The sequence below is a fragment of the Gorilla gorilla genome, chromosome 17 (assembly GCF_029281585.2).
Source record: "Gorilla gorilla gorilla isolate KB3781 chromosome 17, NHGRI_mGorGor1-v2.1_pri, whole genome shotgun sequence".
Classification (NCBI taxonomy): domain Eukaryota; kingdom Metazoa; phylum Chordata; class Mammalia; order Primates; family Hominidae; genus Gorilla; species Gorilla gorilla.
In genome coordinates, this window is record NC_073241.2 from 26,331,068 (window position 1) to 26,349,628 (window position 18,561).

The window sequence follows — 18,561 nt, forward strand, 5'->3', positions numbered from 1 at the left end:
TTTTTTTTTTTTTTTTGCTTTTTTTGGCTTTTTGTAGAAGAGATTGAGAATGGTACTCTAATCAAAAATAAAGTTTTGTAGTGGAACCAGAAATTACTTACCTGACATCCACCCCCATTCCCCCTCATCCTGCTGGGGTTGAAAGTTCCAGACCTGCTGTCGAGGCCTTGTGTTTGTCAGATACCCAGTGTCCTCCTGCAAGGATGGAACTGAGCTGAGGTGTGAGCCTAGGAGCCCAGGATCCCTGACCCCAGCCGCTGCTGCCAGCCTCAGAAAGGCACCCAGGTGTGCAGGGGAGCACACAGGGCCCGGCAGCCCCCAGGAATCAAGGATAGGGCTAAGGTTTTCACCTTAACAGTGAAGGCAGGAGGAATAGGTGGCTGCTTCCTCCCGCCCTTCACAGAACTGATTCTCACACACTGTCCCTTCAGTCCAGGGGGCCGGGGCTCAGGAGCCATGACCTGGTGTCTCCTGCCCACCCTGGTCCCAGGTAAATGTGAATGGAGACAGGTATGAGAGCCTGTCCTCATCTTTGATTTTCCCCCCAACCCCACCTCGGGCCTTACGACGGTGTTACCTAAGAAAGTCTTCCCTCCCACCCCCTCCCCCATGCTAGCCTGGTCAGTGGTCAGCAAATTGGAAGAGGATCCGACGGGAGTATAAATGTGAGACACAATGTCTTGATTATACCTGTTTGTGGTTTAGCTTTGTATTTAAACAAGGAAATAAACTTGAAAATTATTTGTCATCATAAAAATGAAACAAATTAAAATATGTATTGCCAGGAAAAAAAAGATAATTAGGTATGTGTGTGCATGGTTTTTAACAAAATAATAATAAGCATAAAAGAAAATAATCCAGTTGATGAGAAAAGAAGAAAAGACTGGCAAGAGGACCCCTATGGCTACTTTTTACTTCACACTTGAAGAGAAATATTTTAAATATTAAAACATATAAATAAAAAGTAAAGGAAATTATTACAAGGCTCAGAGAAAGAATAGTTTTAGCAGCTGAGAAAAGGTTAAAGGTTAGTCTTAAAACTTTACCACTTGTTTAAAATCAGAGCATCATAGGTTTTTATTCTCTTTACTAAAAACAGAACTATGGGAGAATGAGATTAGTAAGAATATCTTGATACTATGAATGTTTAAACACAACACAAGCAAACACCGGTAGTTTCTGGAATCCCTAGCAATGGCCACTACCCACCCACACAAGGCCAGTCTACATGAAGGCTGGGAGCCCACTGAGGCAGCCTCAGAAATCAGCTAAGCTTAAAAGGCTATGCTCCAGGAAGATGTGAGAGGTCCCATCCACTGACTTTTAGAAACACAATTTCAACAGGGAAAAGCCATTTAGGGAAATGCCAGCCTTTATACCTGAAAAACCCAGATGGCAAATCCTTAATAATGCACTTTATGATTTAAAATCCTCCCATAAAAGACCAGCTCTCCTTAAGTGAGATTTCAAGGCAGGCATCTATCTACCCACTTCTTCTGGGACTTGATTCCCACACAAGAGCAAACAGCTTTCTGGGATTCCTGGTTTCCCTCCAAGCTGAGTTGGCACTGCTTGTGTAAGCACAGGGCTGCTAGCAATCAGATAGGCCTATGCCCAGCCCTATCTGGGCACCCTGATCCTGGACACCCCTGATCCTGATCCTCTGCTATGGGGAGACTGCTAAATGTAGGCAGGTGGGCTACAACAGGGAAGAGAGGCTCAACGGTTTTTCCCCCAGCTCTGCATTAACCTCGAGGGTTCCATCTGTCTCCCCTCACCCTCACCACACTATTCTCTCTCCCCCTACCTCTCCTAAATGATGCTGAGCCAAAGGAGAAGAAAGCAGCACATCTCTCCACTTACCGAGGGGGAGGACTATGATGGGGATGTTCTTGGGACCCTTGCTCTCCTTATCAATGAATTCCCCCGTCACGGTTTTCTCTCGCTCAGTCACCCGGCAGTTGTATTTCCCTCTATCTTCCTGGCGGAGGTGGTAGATCTTCAGCACAAAGACACTGTCGCTCTCTTTGGCCACGTTAAGCTGTCCCCTGGCTTCCCGGTGAGCAAATTCGCTGTTGAGGACACGCACAGCGTTAGGGCCTATGGTGGCGATGAGCGAGCTGTTGAAGGCCCAGGAGACAGCAAAGTAACGGTCGGGAACATTCTGAGCCTCCAGGATGCATCTGAACTCCACCGGCTCACCCACCGTGTGCAGCCGCTTCTCTGTTTCCAGCCGAACAGTGAATTCTTTGTCTGAGAGAACAATTAAGAAAAGAGACACATTCTGGGTGAATGAGGGCCCCAGCCAACTAAACCACATTAGCACATTCCCACTATCCTTCCTCTTCTTTACAATACTAATTGCGGGGAGGACCACAGCACTTGGCTTGAGAGTAAAATCCAACTCAGACCCAGGTTATCTGAGGTCCAGAGAAACGCCTGAATATCACAGACAGAATTCAAAACTACTTCAGCCCAGACGGTCTAAGCAAACTGTTACCCCAGTTAAACCAATGGGGCTCAGTCTGAAGCTTTAGATGTCTTGCATGAGACCCCCAGTTCAGTGAGAAGCTACTAATATCACTCAAATGGTGGATTACAAATATCTAGCCTTGATATATGCACCCAGAACTCTATTTAAGCAACAACATTATAAACATTTTCAGCAGATATTGTAAGACTTACCCCACTGAGGTCTGTGGGAAAAAATTACAGAGTGGCCTAGGTGCTGGCCCAATCCTAACAAATGCTCAAAGATTAAAATTCCCTCTCTACCCCCCGCCATGTGAATACTAGAAATAAGATGTAGCTATGACAAAACCCTAACAGAATTACAGAGAAAAAATAAAAACTAATGTCTGTTCACTAGTTTACCACCTGTCAGATCAAATCTTTAGGCAGATTTCAATGGAAGTAGGTACTTTCCCACTGAAGTACCTACTAAGTACTTACTTTAGTAGGAAAGTACCTACTTTAGTGGGAAAGTACCTACAAAGTACTCACGCCTGGTTAAACCTTAGTAGGTACTTTCCCACTTAGGAAGTACTTAGTAGGTACTTTAGTAGGAAAGTACCTACTTCTGCTGAAAGCCAGACAGCCTCTGAAATGATTACTAAACCCAAGCAGCCTCCAAAGAGCTAGGTGTTTTTTAAATTTTTATTTATTTACTTATTTATTGTGACAGGGTCTCGCTCTGTTGCCCAGGCTGGAGTGTAGTGGCATGATCATGGCTCACTGCAGCCTCGACTTCCCAGGCTCCAGCCATCCTCCCACCTCAGCCTCCAGAGTAGCCACCATATCTGGCTAATTTTTGTTGAGTTGGGTGTTTAACCAGGCGTGAGGGGGTGACCAAAGAGGGCCTCATCACCACTAACAGCATCACCACAACCTATGTACCAGTGTACAGTGGCTATTAATCCCATTAGACAGCTATCGTATCTCATAGGCACCCAGGGCAGAAGTCAGGGGGAAGAAAACGGAGTTAAGGGTTAGAGACTGGAGCTGTGACCACTGCCCAGTTCTAGCTCTGTTCCTCTAAAAAGAACACTGAGGTGGAAAAAATCTCATGGCAGAGATGTTTGAATTCCATGTAGATTCATTAGCTCTGACCTTGTCTGCCTTCCCTAGACTGGCATGTCTAGTCTTTCCCACTATCTTCAAGATCTTGCCCATTCATCCCGTCCTAGGCACTCTTCAAGCAGACGAGGTTTCTGTTTCCCCGAGAAAACATAAGAGTCACGCATGAGCAGCATCCACATTCCTCTTTTCCAGCCCCAGCTCAGCTTTACCCCTCCCGCTCCTCAGGCTCTCCAGCCCCTCCCCCCGATATAGGCCAGTGTCCTGCTGCAAACACCCCTTTCCAGTGACCTAACTACTTCCTCTAGCAGCCAAACTTCCTGACAGGGAAAACCACGTCATCAACTCCAGGGCCTCCCCTCCAATGAAGTAGCTGCCGTCACAGCTTCCAGCTCCCAAGAGACCAGTCTTAAGAGGCATGGATTGAAGGAAGCACATTTCACTCTGCCACCATCTGCCTGGATGAACACACCCATATGGGATAGTCCCCGTGTTATCTGCTGGATATTATCTCTCAGGTCAACCCAATTAGTCATTTATAACCCGACATCAATGGCAGAAAAGCACTCCTTCCACATAAACACCACTGGAGCTGTGCAAGGGGTACCCTAGACCTCAGACCTTTCCATTGCTCCAGGTTAGCCTGGCTGTAACTCTGGCTTTCTTCTTTCAGCGGCCAAAGACTCTGCTTATCTCAGGGGAATCCCCCCATGCCTTGGTGACACCTTCATGTTCCCAGGTTGAAGACACAAGATTTACCCGCATCACCCCCGTTTCTGCCCTTGGTTATGCCCAGTCAATTACTTCTCTAGAAACTGACCTGTGCTTTTTCCAATACCCCTTCCACTTCATTTCACTGAAATTAGGCTTCACTGACTTAGCAAATGTCACGAATGATCCACCCTACCCCTACCCCTACCCCCATCCTAACCAAAGGCTTTCCTCAAGCAGGTTGAGGCCTCTGAGCCTGCTCTATGATCCCTTCTCTCCTGCTCTTCTTATTGCTGGCCTGCCCACTCTGTTCCACTCTCTCACCTGTTTCTCTGGTCACCTCTTACTGCTGCTGTTCTCCCAGGGCCTTTCCCATTTTAACCCCATGGGCTCTTCCAGGGCCCTGATCACTCTCAGGCTCGGTCTCTGAGCCCCAGACCCCTATGTCTGAGGACCCACTGGGTGTTTCGCATACTGAGCATCTCTATCAGAGTCTATCTGATGGATGGGCTCTTTCATTGGAATTTACAAAAAGAAAAGGCAGCCAATGCTGCCACAAATGCAAAGGTCCAGCATGTCCTCATTATTGTTCCTTCCCTCCCACAGTTCAAGGAACCCCCAGAGCCACAGCCCCAGCCCCTGGGCTTCTAGACAGTTGGACCCCTCCTTCCATTGTGCTCTTTATTCTTTCACCTCTGGCACCCACTGACCTAGCCTTGGCTCTTATTAGGTCTTTTCTAGCTGGTCTCTTGGCTTCAGATGCAACGGATTTAATCAACCTCCAGGTGGCCTCCATAGGTTTTTCTTTCTGAAACCCTGATCTGATTGTCTTACTCCCTGCTTAAAAATCTCTACCTCCTCTCCAGCTGTCTGCAGCAGAGGTCTTCAAACTTTATGAAGAAGAGGACAAAGGAAGGGGACTTTTTATTCATATAAAATCTTCTGCTGCCAAACATAGTTGAAGCAAGGGGGGACCACCCAGGCCCTCGCATGCCTTCTCCCTGCACTCCTGGGTATGTACACGTGCACATGAACACCAACACACACCCATGTCTAACCTCCTAGGCACCTTTGAGGGGCTTCCAGGGTTCCAAGAACAGCTTGAAAACTCTTGGCCCACAGAGTCAAGCCCCGGCTCTATATCACTGCATTTGGGGCTTTGGGCTCCCTTTCCTCTCATCACACACATCTGGAACTCAACATCTGGAACTAGTCATACTTGACTCCTTTCTGCTTGCCAAACATATCAAACACTTTTGCACTTTTATGCTTCTTCTACTGCTGACTCCTCAAGCTTCCAGACTCAGTTCAAGTCAAGAAACTTATTGGTGTTCCTGGATTTGTCTTATCAACCATCCCATTCAGAGAAAACTATCGTTGCAAGAACACTTCCTATTTCCGGTATTCCCAGAGCACTCTATACAAATGCTATCAATGCACTTAGCACATTTTACTTGTCCATTGGTTCTCAGAGACTCTGCCTAAGTGCAGGGACCAGTGCTAGTCATCTTTGAAGCCCTTAATGCCTATCACCATCACACCTTCAATGCTGTGGAGACTGGCTACATGTTTACTGAAATAAACTGAGAAGGGTAGAGTTGGAGATGCAACTGCTGAACCTAAACAGCACAGGAATGCAGAGTGAAGTCATCAACTTTTTTTCACTTAGTTTTCCTTTTGATGGCTTAGTCTAGATACACTTTCAGGGTAAATTCAAAAAGTTCTAATTCCAAATTGGTAAGATTAAAATAAAGAAGATTAACTGATGCAACCTAATTTAAAAGCATTAAGACTCAAAATTTGGCCCAAATTTTTGAAGTTGATCTTAAAACTATCCAGGAAGGGAAAGGATAAATATAAAATAAAGCCCCTTGGATAGATTTTTTAATACTGAAAAATCCAGAAGCAGCTAAATATCCTACAGAGCAGATAAATTGCTCCCTATCCCTACCAACCCCTATGGTAAAAGATTTCACATCCATTAGATGACTTATTAAAGTGATGTCCAGAGAATTGCTTCTGCCCTAGAAGCTTTGCTTGAAAAAAATGTAGATAGCAGAAGAATCACCTGGGAAGCATGCCAGAAATCCAGCTTCCCAGGTCCCATCCCAGGAGCCTCCAATTGAAGACTTCTGGGAAGAAGCCCCAAAATGTGTACTGTTAGCTGGGTCTGAGGCATTACTCTAGAATGGCAGAGAAAGTATGCAAAGACCCAGACAACTAACTGCAGCAAATGGGACAGGGAGCCCAAGAGACAGGTCCTGAAGAAGGACCCCACCTGTACTGCAACTCACCAGCTCATTTCCCACAAAGCCACACTCACTCACCAGAACCACCACAGTCCTCACTGGAAGTGAGCATACGCACAAGGAAAGGCTTTCAGGCCACTCATCACCAACTTAGTGATGGCACAACAACCACGCTCCAATCAAAGCTGGGGGAACTGAAGGCCCATGTGAGAACCTGCCCTCAGCCCAGCAGAGGCAGCCAGCAACAGCTGTCAGCTCTGGCCTGGAGCCTGGTGGGCTCATGAGACTGGGGAGTAGAGTCTGGGGCCACAGGAGATACCAAGAGAAGTCAGGGAGGGTTTCAGCTGGCTGTGCCACCATCATTTTGCCTCAAGACAAATGATGGTGTCTAAAGACATCATGCAACCTCTTAAGGACCGCTTCCAGGCCTTCACTTAAGAAAACATCTACAGTGGAACTTGGTACTCTCAGACTGGCCTCATCAACATGCCCTATGACTCCTCTTGAGCCCCAACATAAAGTAATCTGCATTCAGCATCCTCACCTGCAAAATAGGAGTACTACCACCTACTCACCTCACAGAACGTCTGGGGGATGGTGAAGTAATACGTGATAAAGCATTTTGGAAATTACAAAATATCACCAAAGACTATTATTAGATAAAAAATAATAACTTAAGCCAAAATTTCTCTAGTTCATAATGTTAGACCTTGGATGGAAGTCTCATTATCTCAAATGGCTTCTGCAAATGAAACCAGATGGGTACCCAAGGAAGGCAACATCATTAAACGGGGCAGCAACTGTGGCTAATGGGAATGAAAGCCCAGAGTTTTAAGATACAAATGGTTTCTCAGAAATCTCCCAATTTTTAAAATGAGTTTCTAATTCATAAAAGTGTAAACACCACATAGGTGGAAGAAAGCATGTCTCTAAGCAGGATTCAGTCTGTGTGGCACCTGCCTGTGACTCAGGTCTTAGGATACCTATGTCCCGCACATCCCTCAGCTCCCTCCGGCCGCACACAAGACCGGCTTTAACTTCACATGAAAACCTGCCATCCTGGTAGAGGTGCCCAAAGAAGGAGTCTCCACATTCTCCCAGTATCTGACAGCTTTCACCACCAAGTAAAGGACAGGACAAGAGGCTCAGAGGGACTGACCAGTTGGCTGGACGTTGACCACGGCTCCCTCGGAACGCTTTCGGGTCATAGCATACCATGACCCATCCGGATCCTGGATCCACTCGGCGGCCTCGCAGTAGAACTCGCCCTGGTCAGAAGGCTGCAGGTGGAAGATGGTGAGGCGGAAGGTGGTCCTCCCCAGCTTGTCCAGCAGCACCTCCCCCAGGCTCTGCCTCTGGGCATATTCGCTGCCGGAGTGAAGCATGAAATCTCGGCTCAGGGAGATGACCTCCACGGGCTTCTCGCCAACTTTCTGCCAGAGCCAGGCCACAGACAGGTGGCTGTGCTGAACGGTCTCCGAGGCCACCTCACAAGTGAGCTCCAGTGGGTCCTGCTCCACTCTGTGCAGAGTCTGGGGCATGGCAGTGGTCTGCAGGGAGTCTGGGATCACTGCAACACAGAAATGTCCTGAGACTGCAGTCACAAAGCCACAGAATCTGAGACTCCCGGGGCTAAGCTCCCATTCCACGCAGGTGTCACTGCACTGCGTCCCTAACAGTCATCCTTGAACCATCGATTCAAGGCCACAGACAGCCCCAAATGCACATAAACAGAAAGTTTTCTGTTCAGATTTGGAAATGCATTATTTGGTGCTTACACTTACCTGTCTCGAATTTTAATAACACTTGGATAAAACATGGGGTGTATTTCATATTACATAATAAATGAACTCCCTGAAAATACTGTCTTTAAACAATTGTCTTATAGGTCAAAGAACATTTGTTGTTGATTCTGGCACTGCTTTGAGATACTTTAACTTCACTTCTGACTGATCCTCTAATGGAAATACCTCCTGGAACTTTTAGTTTTACATTTCTATACAACATCCTTTCTTTCCTTCCCACATCCCCATCCTGTAACTTACTTCAGCAATGCAGCCCTAGGAAGATGATTTTTTTAAAAAACCATTTTTGGTAGAAACAATAATCATCATACCCTATTTTTAGTGGGTTTAATTTTCACGTAATTCATCGATCAAAGGGGTCCTCACTGGAAGGAAGCCACAGTCTGGAGAGATTCAGGCAAGAGAAGAGATTTTCTCCGTGATCCCTTGGTCAGAATCATACCCTGATCCTTGCTTGCACCTTTCTGGAGATTAAATAGCACCACCTCTCTGTATGATGAGAGTACCCTAGTCACAACTAGTATGTGTTTTCTCCCTGTTCTCACCCAAGGATTGGGTCTTACAGGTCTCCTGCTGGGAACGGCCAAGTGCAGTGGCTCACACCTATAATCCTAATACTTTGGGAGGCTGAGGGAGGCGGATCACCTGAGGTCGGGAGTTCGAGACCAGCCTGACCAACATGGAGAAACCCCGTCTCTACTAAAAATACAAAATTAGCCAGGCATGGTAGTGCATGCCTCTAATCCCAGCTACTCGGGAAGCTGAGGCAGGAGAACTGCTTGAACCAGGGAGGTGGAGGTTGCAGTGAGCCCCATTGCACTCCAGCCTGGGCAACAAGAGTGAAACTCTGTCACACACACACACACACATGAAAAATAAAAGGTCTCCTGCTGGGACACAGACTAGTTAGAGAAAGGAAAAAATAAACAAATGATAGTATGTGTATTAATAAAAGAACTAGCAACACCCACTGCTTAGTTGTGATAATAAAAACTGGACATTAAGATAGGCAGAAAAACAGAACAGCCTTGATATGGTTAACCCTTTGACACTGGCAAACACTGTGACCAGTGCTGCCCACACTGGAAGCTCCTGCATCCCTCTTCCTCATGTTTCCTTCAGCATTAAGGAGCAACAAGGGAGACAGCCAGTTCATAGTTCCTTACGCATGGAGCCAAAGGACCTTCAATGTACAAGGTCTGAGCAAGGACCCGCAGCCACATGTGCTTCCTGCTTCAGCAGTGCCCCGTGGGTCTCAGAGCTACCCAAAGGCCTATCCTTCCGAGAGGTTTCTCCTCTCTTCCAACTGATGTCATAAGTCTCACCTTCCTTGTCATTCAGATCATCAACCACAAACGTCCTTGCCTTATATTTTCATATCCCTTTTCACCAGTTACAGAGTTAGTTGACTTATGAAATTCTTAACATCTGTATTAGATCTTTTTAAAGTTTCACCCTCAACCACCTATTATTTAGAAGTGAACACAGAAATTTAGTTTCCTTGTGCTATCTGTTGACCCCTAAAATATGTTGGGAGTTTTGGGATTTTTTTTAAAGTCAAATGCATGGCATAAAGCAAAATTACACTACTAAAGAACTGAGTCAGGCCAGACGCTGGCAACGTGAAGACAGCTTCTCCTTACCCACTAGGTTCATCTTTGCACTGTAAATCCCAAAGTATTGCTTATCGGTGCTGGGTGTGTGGCATTCATATTCTCCGGCATCCCGGGCCTGAAGATCTGTGATGTGCAATAGGGTTGGGTTCCCCTGGACTCTTTCTATGAAGATCTTCCCTTCGCAGATGCGCTGGGTGTAGATGGCATAGGGGAAGGAAGAGTCCATGGTGCTGACGATCTGCACCTCTCGCTCTGGCGACGAAGGCAGGTAAATGGACCACTGGAAATTCTGCTCAGAAGGTCCCTGGTAGCCACTCACATTGCACCAGATAGTGATGTGGGAGCCCTCCGTGCGGTACAAGGGTCCTTCCTGAACGGTGACCTGCCGCTGTGCTGATACCACACCTACAAGGGAGAGAAACACACGCAACATGCTGACTTACTTCTCAGACCAAAATGCAAAGTAGGCAGCAATCTCCAAAGGGTTTGTTATTTGTGTGACATGATAATAATATAAACAGCTTACTGGCCCTTTCAAAGGCACTCTGTGACTTATAAATATTAATTAAAACACTCTGTGGTAAAGCACTGTCCCTAATTTGCATATATGGGAATTTGATCATGCCAAGATGTGCTTTTGTTACTTACTCAACAGCTGACCCTTGGGAATTTCATTTAGCCCCTCTGTTTGTCATGTATATGGCAGTTTATATCTATTTATTAATGCTGTGTATAAAGTTTTTAATAAAATAAGCAGGAAAAGTTGAATCCTTGGCACAAATTCAGATGAAAACAAATAAAAGCAACCATCTAGAAATCTGGCTGAAAATAAATGCTTCTTCCTTGGTCCGAGTGCTGTTGGGAGGGAGTCCTGGGAGCACCTTTTTACTGGTGCTGCACCCTTCATTTTCCCATGTAGCTGCTCCCCAACACCACCCCAAGGAGCATTCCTTAGTTTCTCTTCCCTCCATAAATGGAGGCAGAGCTGAGCTCCTGCAGGCTGCTATCGTTTTAAGCTGAGCACACCCAAATACAAATGTGAAGGGCTGAAACAGATCCCTGATGCCCAGATTCCCACAAACTGACAAAGGGGGGAACTAACAGTGCCCAGCTAAACCTGTGACAAGGACAGTCAGGCTACCCTTGAGTTTCCCACTCAAGACTCCCCCGCTGACCTCCTGCCTTCTGGCTCAGATACTGTTCTCCAAGGTCACTTCTGCCTGCCTTCTCCATGTTCTTCTTAAAGTGGCATGGTGAGTTTAAGTTCTCATTTCATGCCAACTCAACACTGATTGTGCCTGAGCCACTCAGAAGGTGGGAGGGGCACACCGCTGCCTCTTCATTTCGGCAGTGGTCACGTACTGCAGGTTGTGAAAAGCGCAGGTGAGTTATAGGCGCAGCTTTGCCACCAATTAGAGCTGGTTGTGTCATCTCAGACAACTTGCTTTTCTTCTCCAGACCTTGATCTTCTCATCTATCACATGATTTCTAAGAAGGCTTTAGAGAGGACTAGCATGGGTTCCGATGCTGGCTTTGTCACTTATTAACTGTGGTCTTGGATAAGCTGCTTAACCTCTCTAAGCCTCAGTTTTCTCATCAGTAAGATTGGGATAATAATGCCTGTCTCATAGGGTTATTGAGAAGATTTAGTAACATCTGTAAAGACCCTAGCACAGAGCCTAGCCCACAATCAGTCCTCAATAAAGAGCTGCTGGCTAAGACATATTTCTGCTGGAACATTCTGTGGCTCTGGATCCATAGAGGACAGGATTTGGCCAATGACTGCTTAAGGACATTTCAATGGCCCCTTGACAATGACACCATCGCTGGGCTGCCCACCTCATCCCACAGCTGCAGCCCATTCTTGTGATAGCTTCCCTTTTCCCCCACAAATGGGAATGGCGGCTGCCCTGGCTATGCCTATCTGAAGTGGATCCAGCTGGTGAACAGCCGGGACAGCTCAAATACTAGTGGAGTGCAGCTCTCTGCCCAGCCCAGCAGGTGACTGTGCCTCAGTGTAAGCTAATCTAATCTGCAAGATGACAGACCTCAAAACGGCCCATACAATGAAATGCCCATGGCTTGCAAAACTTTAATTCATGCAGAACCTTTCCTCACAAACAAAATCTTACACAGAACCCCATCTTGGCTTCAGCAGAATCAGGAAAAATAAAAAATTGGCAGGGGAAGGAAATAAACAGAACAAGTGGTATCTGAATTTATTTGATATATTCTGGTTGATGGCATTAATTATGATACTTAAAGTCACCATGAGGACAACTCATTAGTAATATCAGTATGTTAAAATATGCTGCATAACATTTTTACTATATGTACAGTCATGCACTGAATAACATTTCAGTCAATGAGGAAACACATGTGCAACAGTGATCCTGTAAGATTATAATGGAGCATATATAGAGATCTAATATATGGCACTTAATGTTGGCGTGGCAGATCAAGTAGGGGAAATGACTGCTATTTAGCAACAGTGCTGGGACATTTGATTTTCCATAATAAAATATATAAATGAAAATATATATCCCATCTAGGTTTGTTGAAATACACCCTATGATGTTCACACAAGAATGAAATTGCCTAACGACACATTTTTTAAAACATGTCCCCATCATTAAGTGACCCATGACTGTATACACACACACATATGGTGACATTTGAATCAAATGATTGCAGTATTCCTGAAACACAGAACATTTTGCAAACCTTTTACCTACATTCATAACATTAGGTATCCTTTGAATTGCAGTGTTCTATGACAGAGCAACTACAACCAACCCCCATCCATCTCCTGCAAAGAAGGCTGGAGGCAGGTCAGGGTACACCAGCATCTTCAAGGACTGCTTCTCAGTCCTGGACCTACACTGGAATCACCTGGGGAGCTTTAAAAAAATAACAGTGCCTGGACCCCACCTGACATAACTGGTCTTAGGATTAATTAGGATTTTTTTGAAGCTCCACAGATGATTCAAATCAGGTGTAGCAAAGCACTGTTACTTTAAAGTGTCTCTACCTACATGGTGCCGGCCAAGTGCTCAAATGAAATATCTTAAGGCTCTCACTAGCTTTAAGTTTCTCTCTTTGGTAGAGACCCAATCACTGGTTCAAGGAAGTTTCATTCTCCTCCAGTCTTCCCCAGTGCAAAAGAAAAGAGCTGAGACCCATCAGATACTGGCTTTTGTGATGCAATAATGAGTTTAACCAGAATGCAACCTATTTACAGACCTTACAAAGGCACTCGGCCAGCGGATCATGCATGTCCTCCCCACCCAAAGGTAAACAGTGTTAAGTGGCCTGAATGAGCCAGGACAGAAGGGTCAAATCTACTTGTCTAGGCTGGAAGCAGGTTATAAACAATCCGGACAAATAAATAACTACTGGATTGCACTTTAACCACACACATTCAGCTGCACCTGTTTATCAAATACCTCCTTAATTTCCCTCTGCCCCACAAAGGGCTTCTGACCCCTGAAAATAATGCTTCTCAACATAAAAATAATTGTTTTCTTCTTGGCAGTTTAATTCCCCTTCCACACATCCCACCCCACCCCCCATTTCCCTATAATGGTAATACACTGCTGTGCAGACCTCTGCTGCCTCCAAAGAGACACAGGCACCCAACCCTGACCAGGGCATCCTCTGACCCACAGCCCCTCTATCTCCCCTCTCAACCTACAATAGAAAGTTCCTCCCAGGCAAGGATCTTTTTTTTAAATAACTTTTTTAACTTTAGACATTCTGTACTCTTTGGATTACTCTGCAATAAGCGAATATGACTTCTGTAACATAAAAAGAAAGATCAAAATGTTATATATAACTGCATGAAAAGAACTAGAAAGAAAATACTAGGTGACAGGATAGCAAGTGATTTTTATTTTTTCTTAATATTTTACTCCTTCCCCCAGTCCTCTGCAATGAGTGTGTACCAGTTTTATAACTAGAAAAAAATTTTAGCCAAAAAGAAAAATAATGCATATTTGCTATATAAAATTCACTACTGTAGTATTTATATATATATATACATATTTGGTCTTTGTCCCCAGTTCCTGGCACTGAGCTCCTAAACCCCTTGGAACTTCCTAAGCAATGGGAATACCTTTTGTTATTTATAAGAAGCCCCTTTTGGCCATCCCAGAGTTTATGCTAATGAGGTGACTGAAGGTGAGCACGGAGGCAGTTTCAAGGAAGGAGCTGGCCACGCTTAGAGTTGTGGAGTTTTCAGCCCCACCCTTAGACCTCCAAGGACAAGAGGGGGACCGCAGATTGATCCAATCAGCATTGGTCAGTGATTTGATCAGTCATACCCATGTAATGAAATCCCATATGAAAACCCTAAATAATGGAGTTAGGAGAGCTTCTGGGTGCTGGAAGCGGCGTGCACCAGGAGAGGGCATGGGCAGTCAGCACTACTCCCCTCTCAGACCTTGCCCTATGCACTAAATAGGACTGACCTATGTGACCAATAGGAAACGCACAAATGGTGGAATGTGACTTCCAGGGCTAGGTCATAAAAAGACAAGCATGATGTTATGAGGACATCAAAGCAGCCATATGGGGAGGACTGCATGAGGCCTCCTGCCAACAGCTAGCACTAACTTGCTAGCATGTGACTGGAAGTAGATTCTCCAGCCTCAGTCAACTCAGTCAAGCCTTCAGATAATGTCAACCCCAGGCATCTTTTTGTTGTTGTTGAGACAGGGTCTCACTCTGTCACCCAGGCTGGAGTGCAGTGCTGCAATCATAGCTCACTGCAGCCTTGACCTCCGAGGCTCAAGTGATCCTCCCACATCAGCCTCCTGAGTATCTGGGACCACCAGCACACACCACCATGCCTGGCTAACTTTTTTATTTCTTATAGAGATGGGATGATATGGTTGGGGTCTGTGTACCCACCTAAATCTCAGGTTCAATTATAATCCCCAATGTTAGAGGTGGGGCCTGGTGGGAGGTGACTGGATCACAGGAATGGATCTTTCATGAATGATTTAGCATCACCCTTTTGGTGCTGTGCTCATTAGAGTTCTCACAGTATCTAATTGTTTAAAAGTGTGTGGCACCTCCCCCCTCTCTCTCTTGCTCCTGCTTTGGCCATGTAAGGCATGCCTGCTTCCCCTTCACCTTCCACCATGATTGAAAGTTTCCTGTGGTTGCCCCAGAAGCCGAGCAGATGCCAGCATTATGCTCCCTGAACAGCCTGTGGAACTGTGAGACAATTAAACCTCTTTTCTTTATAAATTCTCCAGTCTCATGTATTTATAGCAATGTGAGAACTGACTAATACATAGGGTCTCACTGTGTTGCCCAGGCTGGTCTCAAACTCCTGGGCTCAAGTAATCCTCCTGGCTTTGCTTCCCAGAGTGTAGAGATTACAGGCATGAGCCACTGAACCTGCCCCTTTCCCCCCAACAACATCTTGATTGCAACCTCCTGGGAGACTCTGAGTCAGAAGTATCCAGTTAAGATGTTACTGACTTTCTGAACCACAGAAACTGTGAGATAATAAACATCTATTGTTCCTTTAAGCCTTAAGTTTGGGGCTTTTTTTTTTACACCAATATATAACTAATGTCCCTAAGATTGGATGCAAAATTGTGTTACATACACATGAGAGTGTTCTTCTGGGAAAAGAGTCCATAAACTTCAAAAGATTCTCAAAGGCCAAGACCCAAAAAGATTAAGAAACATTGCATCAGACAATAAATTGTCAATGAGCAAGGTCCTGTCCTTTTAGACTTGGTTTTGAAATCACCCATCCCACAAATATATGATACCACTTAACTAGTTTTTCAAGATATTTCTTGTTCACAGATGCTCCCACTTTTTCTTTGTGCTCAAGTCCTAGATAAACCTGGCTAGGGGCAGGAGGTATGATTCAGGAGTTAGTGAGCTGGGAGGGCTCACTGTGCCTGGGAAAGCCAGCTTCTCATGCAATTTTTGGAATATGCCTTGGCTCAGAAACCTACCTCTCTAGGCACAGGATCCAACTTACATGTTCTAGATGCGTGACTGAGCATGTGAAAGTGTCAGAGGGATCAACCTCACCATTTTACATCTACTTTTCCAGTTGTGGCCCCTACAATCATCAAAGCCCATTCAGCACCATGCTCCTCCAAATTCTGCATGTGACTCAGCCACACTAGTATCTTTCTTCATCTATAAGATAGCAAACTCACAGGAGACCCTAGAGATCAAATAATACTGTGAAAGCCACCAAATGAATATTTTAAAATTTTATCTCATTTCTGTCAAGGTGAGATATCAATCTAAAAACAGGATAAATCTTTGTAAGTACAAGAACATTAAAAAGAACATTAAGTTTGGGTTAAAAATGCAAAACTGCATATGCAGGAAAATTACGTTTAAAAAAAAAAAAATCCTACACCTACAAAAACAACCAAACAAAACATTGATGATACTGGGCTGAATCACTGAATGGTGAGAATATGAGTGATTTTCTCCTCTCCTATTTTTCTCAATACTTTTTCTCTATTATCTCCTTTTTTAAATAAGCAAGTATATATTGTTCTAAACTGAAGATAAATGATCATGATTAGCACTTTCCCAGGCACTGTCCTAGTTGCTCTGCATACATCATCTCATTTAATCCTCACAACAGTGAATGGGGTCGATTTCATTACAGCCACATTTACCAGACAAGGAAATGGTTTTCAAGGTTAAGTAACCTTCTCATGACACAGAATGTGACTAAAAGTTTTCTTATTCCGTGGCAACAGCCCTCTGAGGTAAATACTCCTAGTGACCTCACTTTACGGATGCAGAACCTGAGGCAAGGAGTTAGGGAGTAAATGAAGCTGGCTAAAGACACTTGCACTGGCCAGGCACAGTGGCTCATGACTGTAATCCCAGCACTTTGTGCTGGCCAACATGATGAATCCCCAGCTCTACTAAAAATACAAAAATTAGCTGGGTGTGGTGGCACACACCTGTAGTCCCAGCTACTCGGGAGGCTGAGGCAGGAGAATCGCTTGAACCTGGGAGCTGGAGCTTGCAGTGAGCCGAGATTGTGCCACTGCACTCCAGCCTGGTGAAAGAGTGAGACTACGTCTCAAAAAAAAAAAAAAAAACAAAAACAAAAACTAAGCATCAGTCAATAAATCAGACAAAGAACAAGTTAAATTCAAAGAAAGAAAAAGGAAAAACATAACAAACAAATGAAATACAAAAGAAACACACAATAGAATCAGCCAAGCTAAAACTTGTGGTTTTTTTGGTTTTCAGATAGGGTCTCATTCTGTTGCCCAGGCTGGAGTGCAGTGGCTCAATCACAGCTTAGTACAGCCTCCCCCTTACAGGCTCAAGCGATCCTCCCACCTGTGCCTCTCAAAGTGCTGGGATTACAGGTATGAGCCATCATGCCCTACTAAAACCTGGTTCTTTAAAAATACATTATAAAATTCACAGACCTTTAGCAAGATTTGTCAAGAAAAAACATTCAAAAAACAATCTTGCACAGGAGGACTGTACTACAGATAGAAAGACTCTGAAAGGAAGTCATAACTTGCAGGCCAAGAACGATGGCTCGCACCTGTAATCCCAGCACTTTGGGAGACCGAAGTGGAAGGAATGCTCAAATTCAGGAGTTTGAGACCAGCCTGGGCAATATGGCAAAACCCCGTCTCTACCAAAAATACAAAAATTAGCTGGGCATGGTGGCACGTGCCTGTGGTCCCAGCTACTTGGTAGGCTGAATCAAGATGGTGGCTTGAGCCTGGGAGGTGGAGGCTGCAGTGAGCCATGATTGCACCACTGTACTCCAGCCTGGGCAACAGAGTGAGACCCTGTCTCAAATAAACAAATTCATAATGTAAAATTATGAATACCTTTATGCCAACAGACTTTAAAGCATAGATGAAAAATCTTTTTTTTTTTTTTTGAGACAAGGTCTCATTCTGTCGCTCAGGCTGGAGTGCAGTGGCACAATCACAGCTCACTGCAGTCTCGACCTTCCAGGCTCAAATGATCCTCCCACCTTAGCATTCCAAGTAGCTCACACTACAGGCACCCACCACAACACCAAGCTAATTTTTATTTTTTTTTGTAGAGATGGAGTCTCACTATATTGCCCAGGCTGGTCTTGAACTATTGTAGTCAAGTGGTCCTCCCACCTGAGCCTCCCAAAGTGCTGGGATTACAAGCATAATCCACCATACTTGGTGAGATATGAATTTCTAGGGAAAAAAATCAAAATTGACTCAAAAAGTAGAAAAAAAACTTACATAGATTAACTATATTGAATCAGTAATGAAAAAACTCCCCATAAAGAAATTTCCAGGCCCAAGTGCCTTCACTAAAAAGTTCCATGAAACATACAAGGGAAATAAACCAACCAACCAAACAAAAAAAAAAAAACTCTGCCACCAACACAAACAGAGAATAAAAAAAGAAGACTCCCCAGTTCATTTTACAAGGTTAAAATAAAAATAACCTTGATTCAAAACCCAGCAAGGCAAGTGCAAGAAAAAATATTTACAGGCCATCATTATTCAACATGGATCAGCAATTATTTTTAAGATGTACTGGCCAGGTGTGGTGGTCATGCCTATAATCCTAGTATTTTGGGAGGCC

At 44.7% G+C, this 18,561-nt stretch overlaps 1 protein-coding gene across 1 annotated transcript in view; it reads right to left on the reverse strand.

Moving 5' to 3' along the window:
• Positions 1 to 10,356, reverse strand: part of LOC129528193 (immunoglobulin superfamily member 3-like) — a 39,387-nt gene extending 29,031 nt beyond the window's left edge. The window contains exons 1-3 of the mRNA XM_055368010.1: positions 9,985 to 10,356; positions 7,696 to 8,106; positions 1,864 to 2,253 (exon numbers count right to left, since the gene is read on the reverse strand). Of these exons, the coding sequence (XP_055223985.1) occupies positions 1,864 to 2,253; positions 7,696 to 8,106; positions 9,985 to 10,183 (1,000 nt within the window). The 5' untranslated portion in view covers positions 10,184 to 10,356. The remainder of the gene's footprint in view (positions 1 to 1,863; positions 2,254 to 7,695; positions 8,107 to 9,984) is intronic.
• Between the last annotated feature and the right edge of the window lie 8,205 nt (positions 10,357 to 18,561).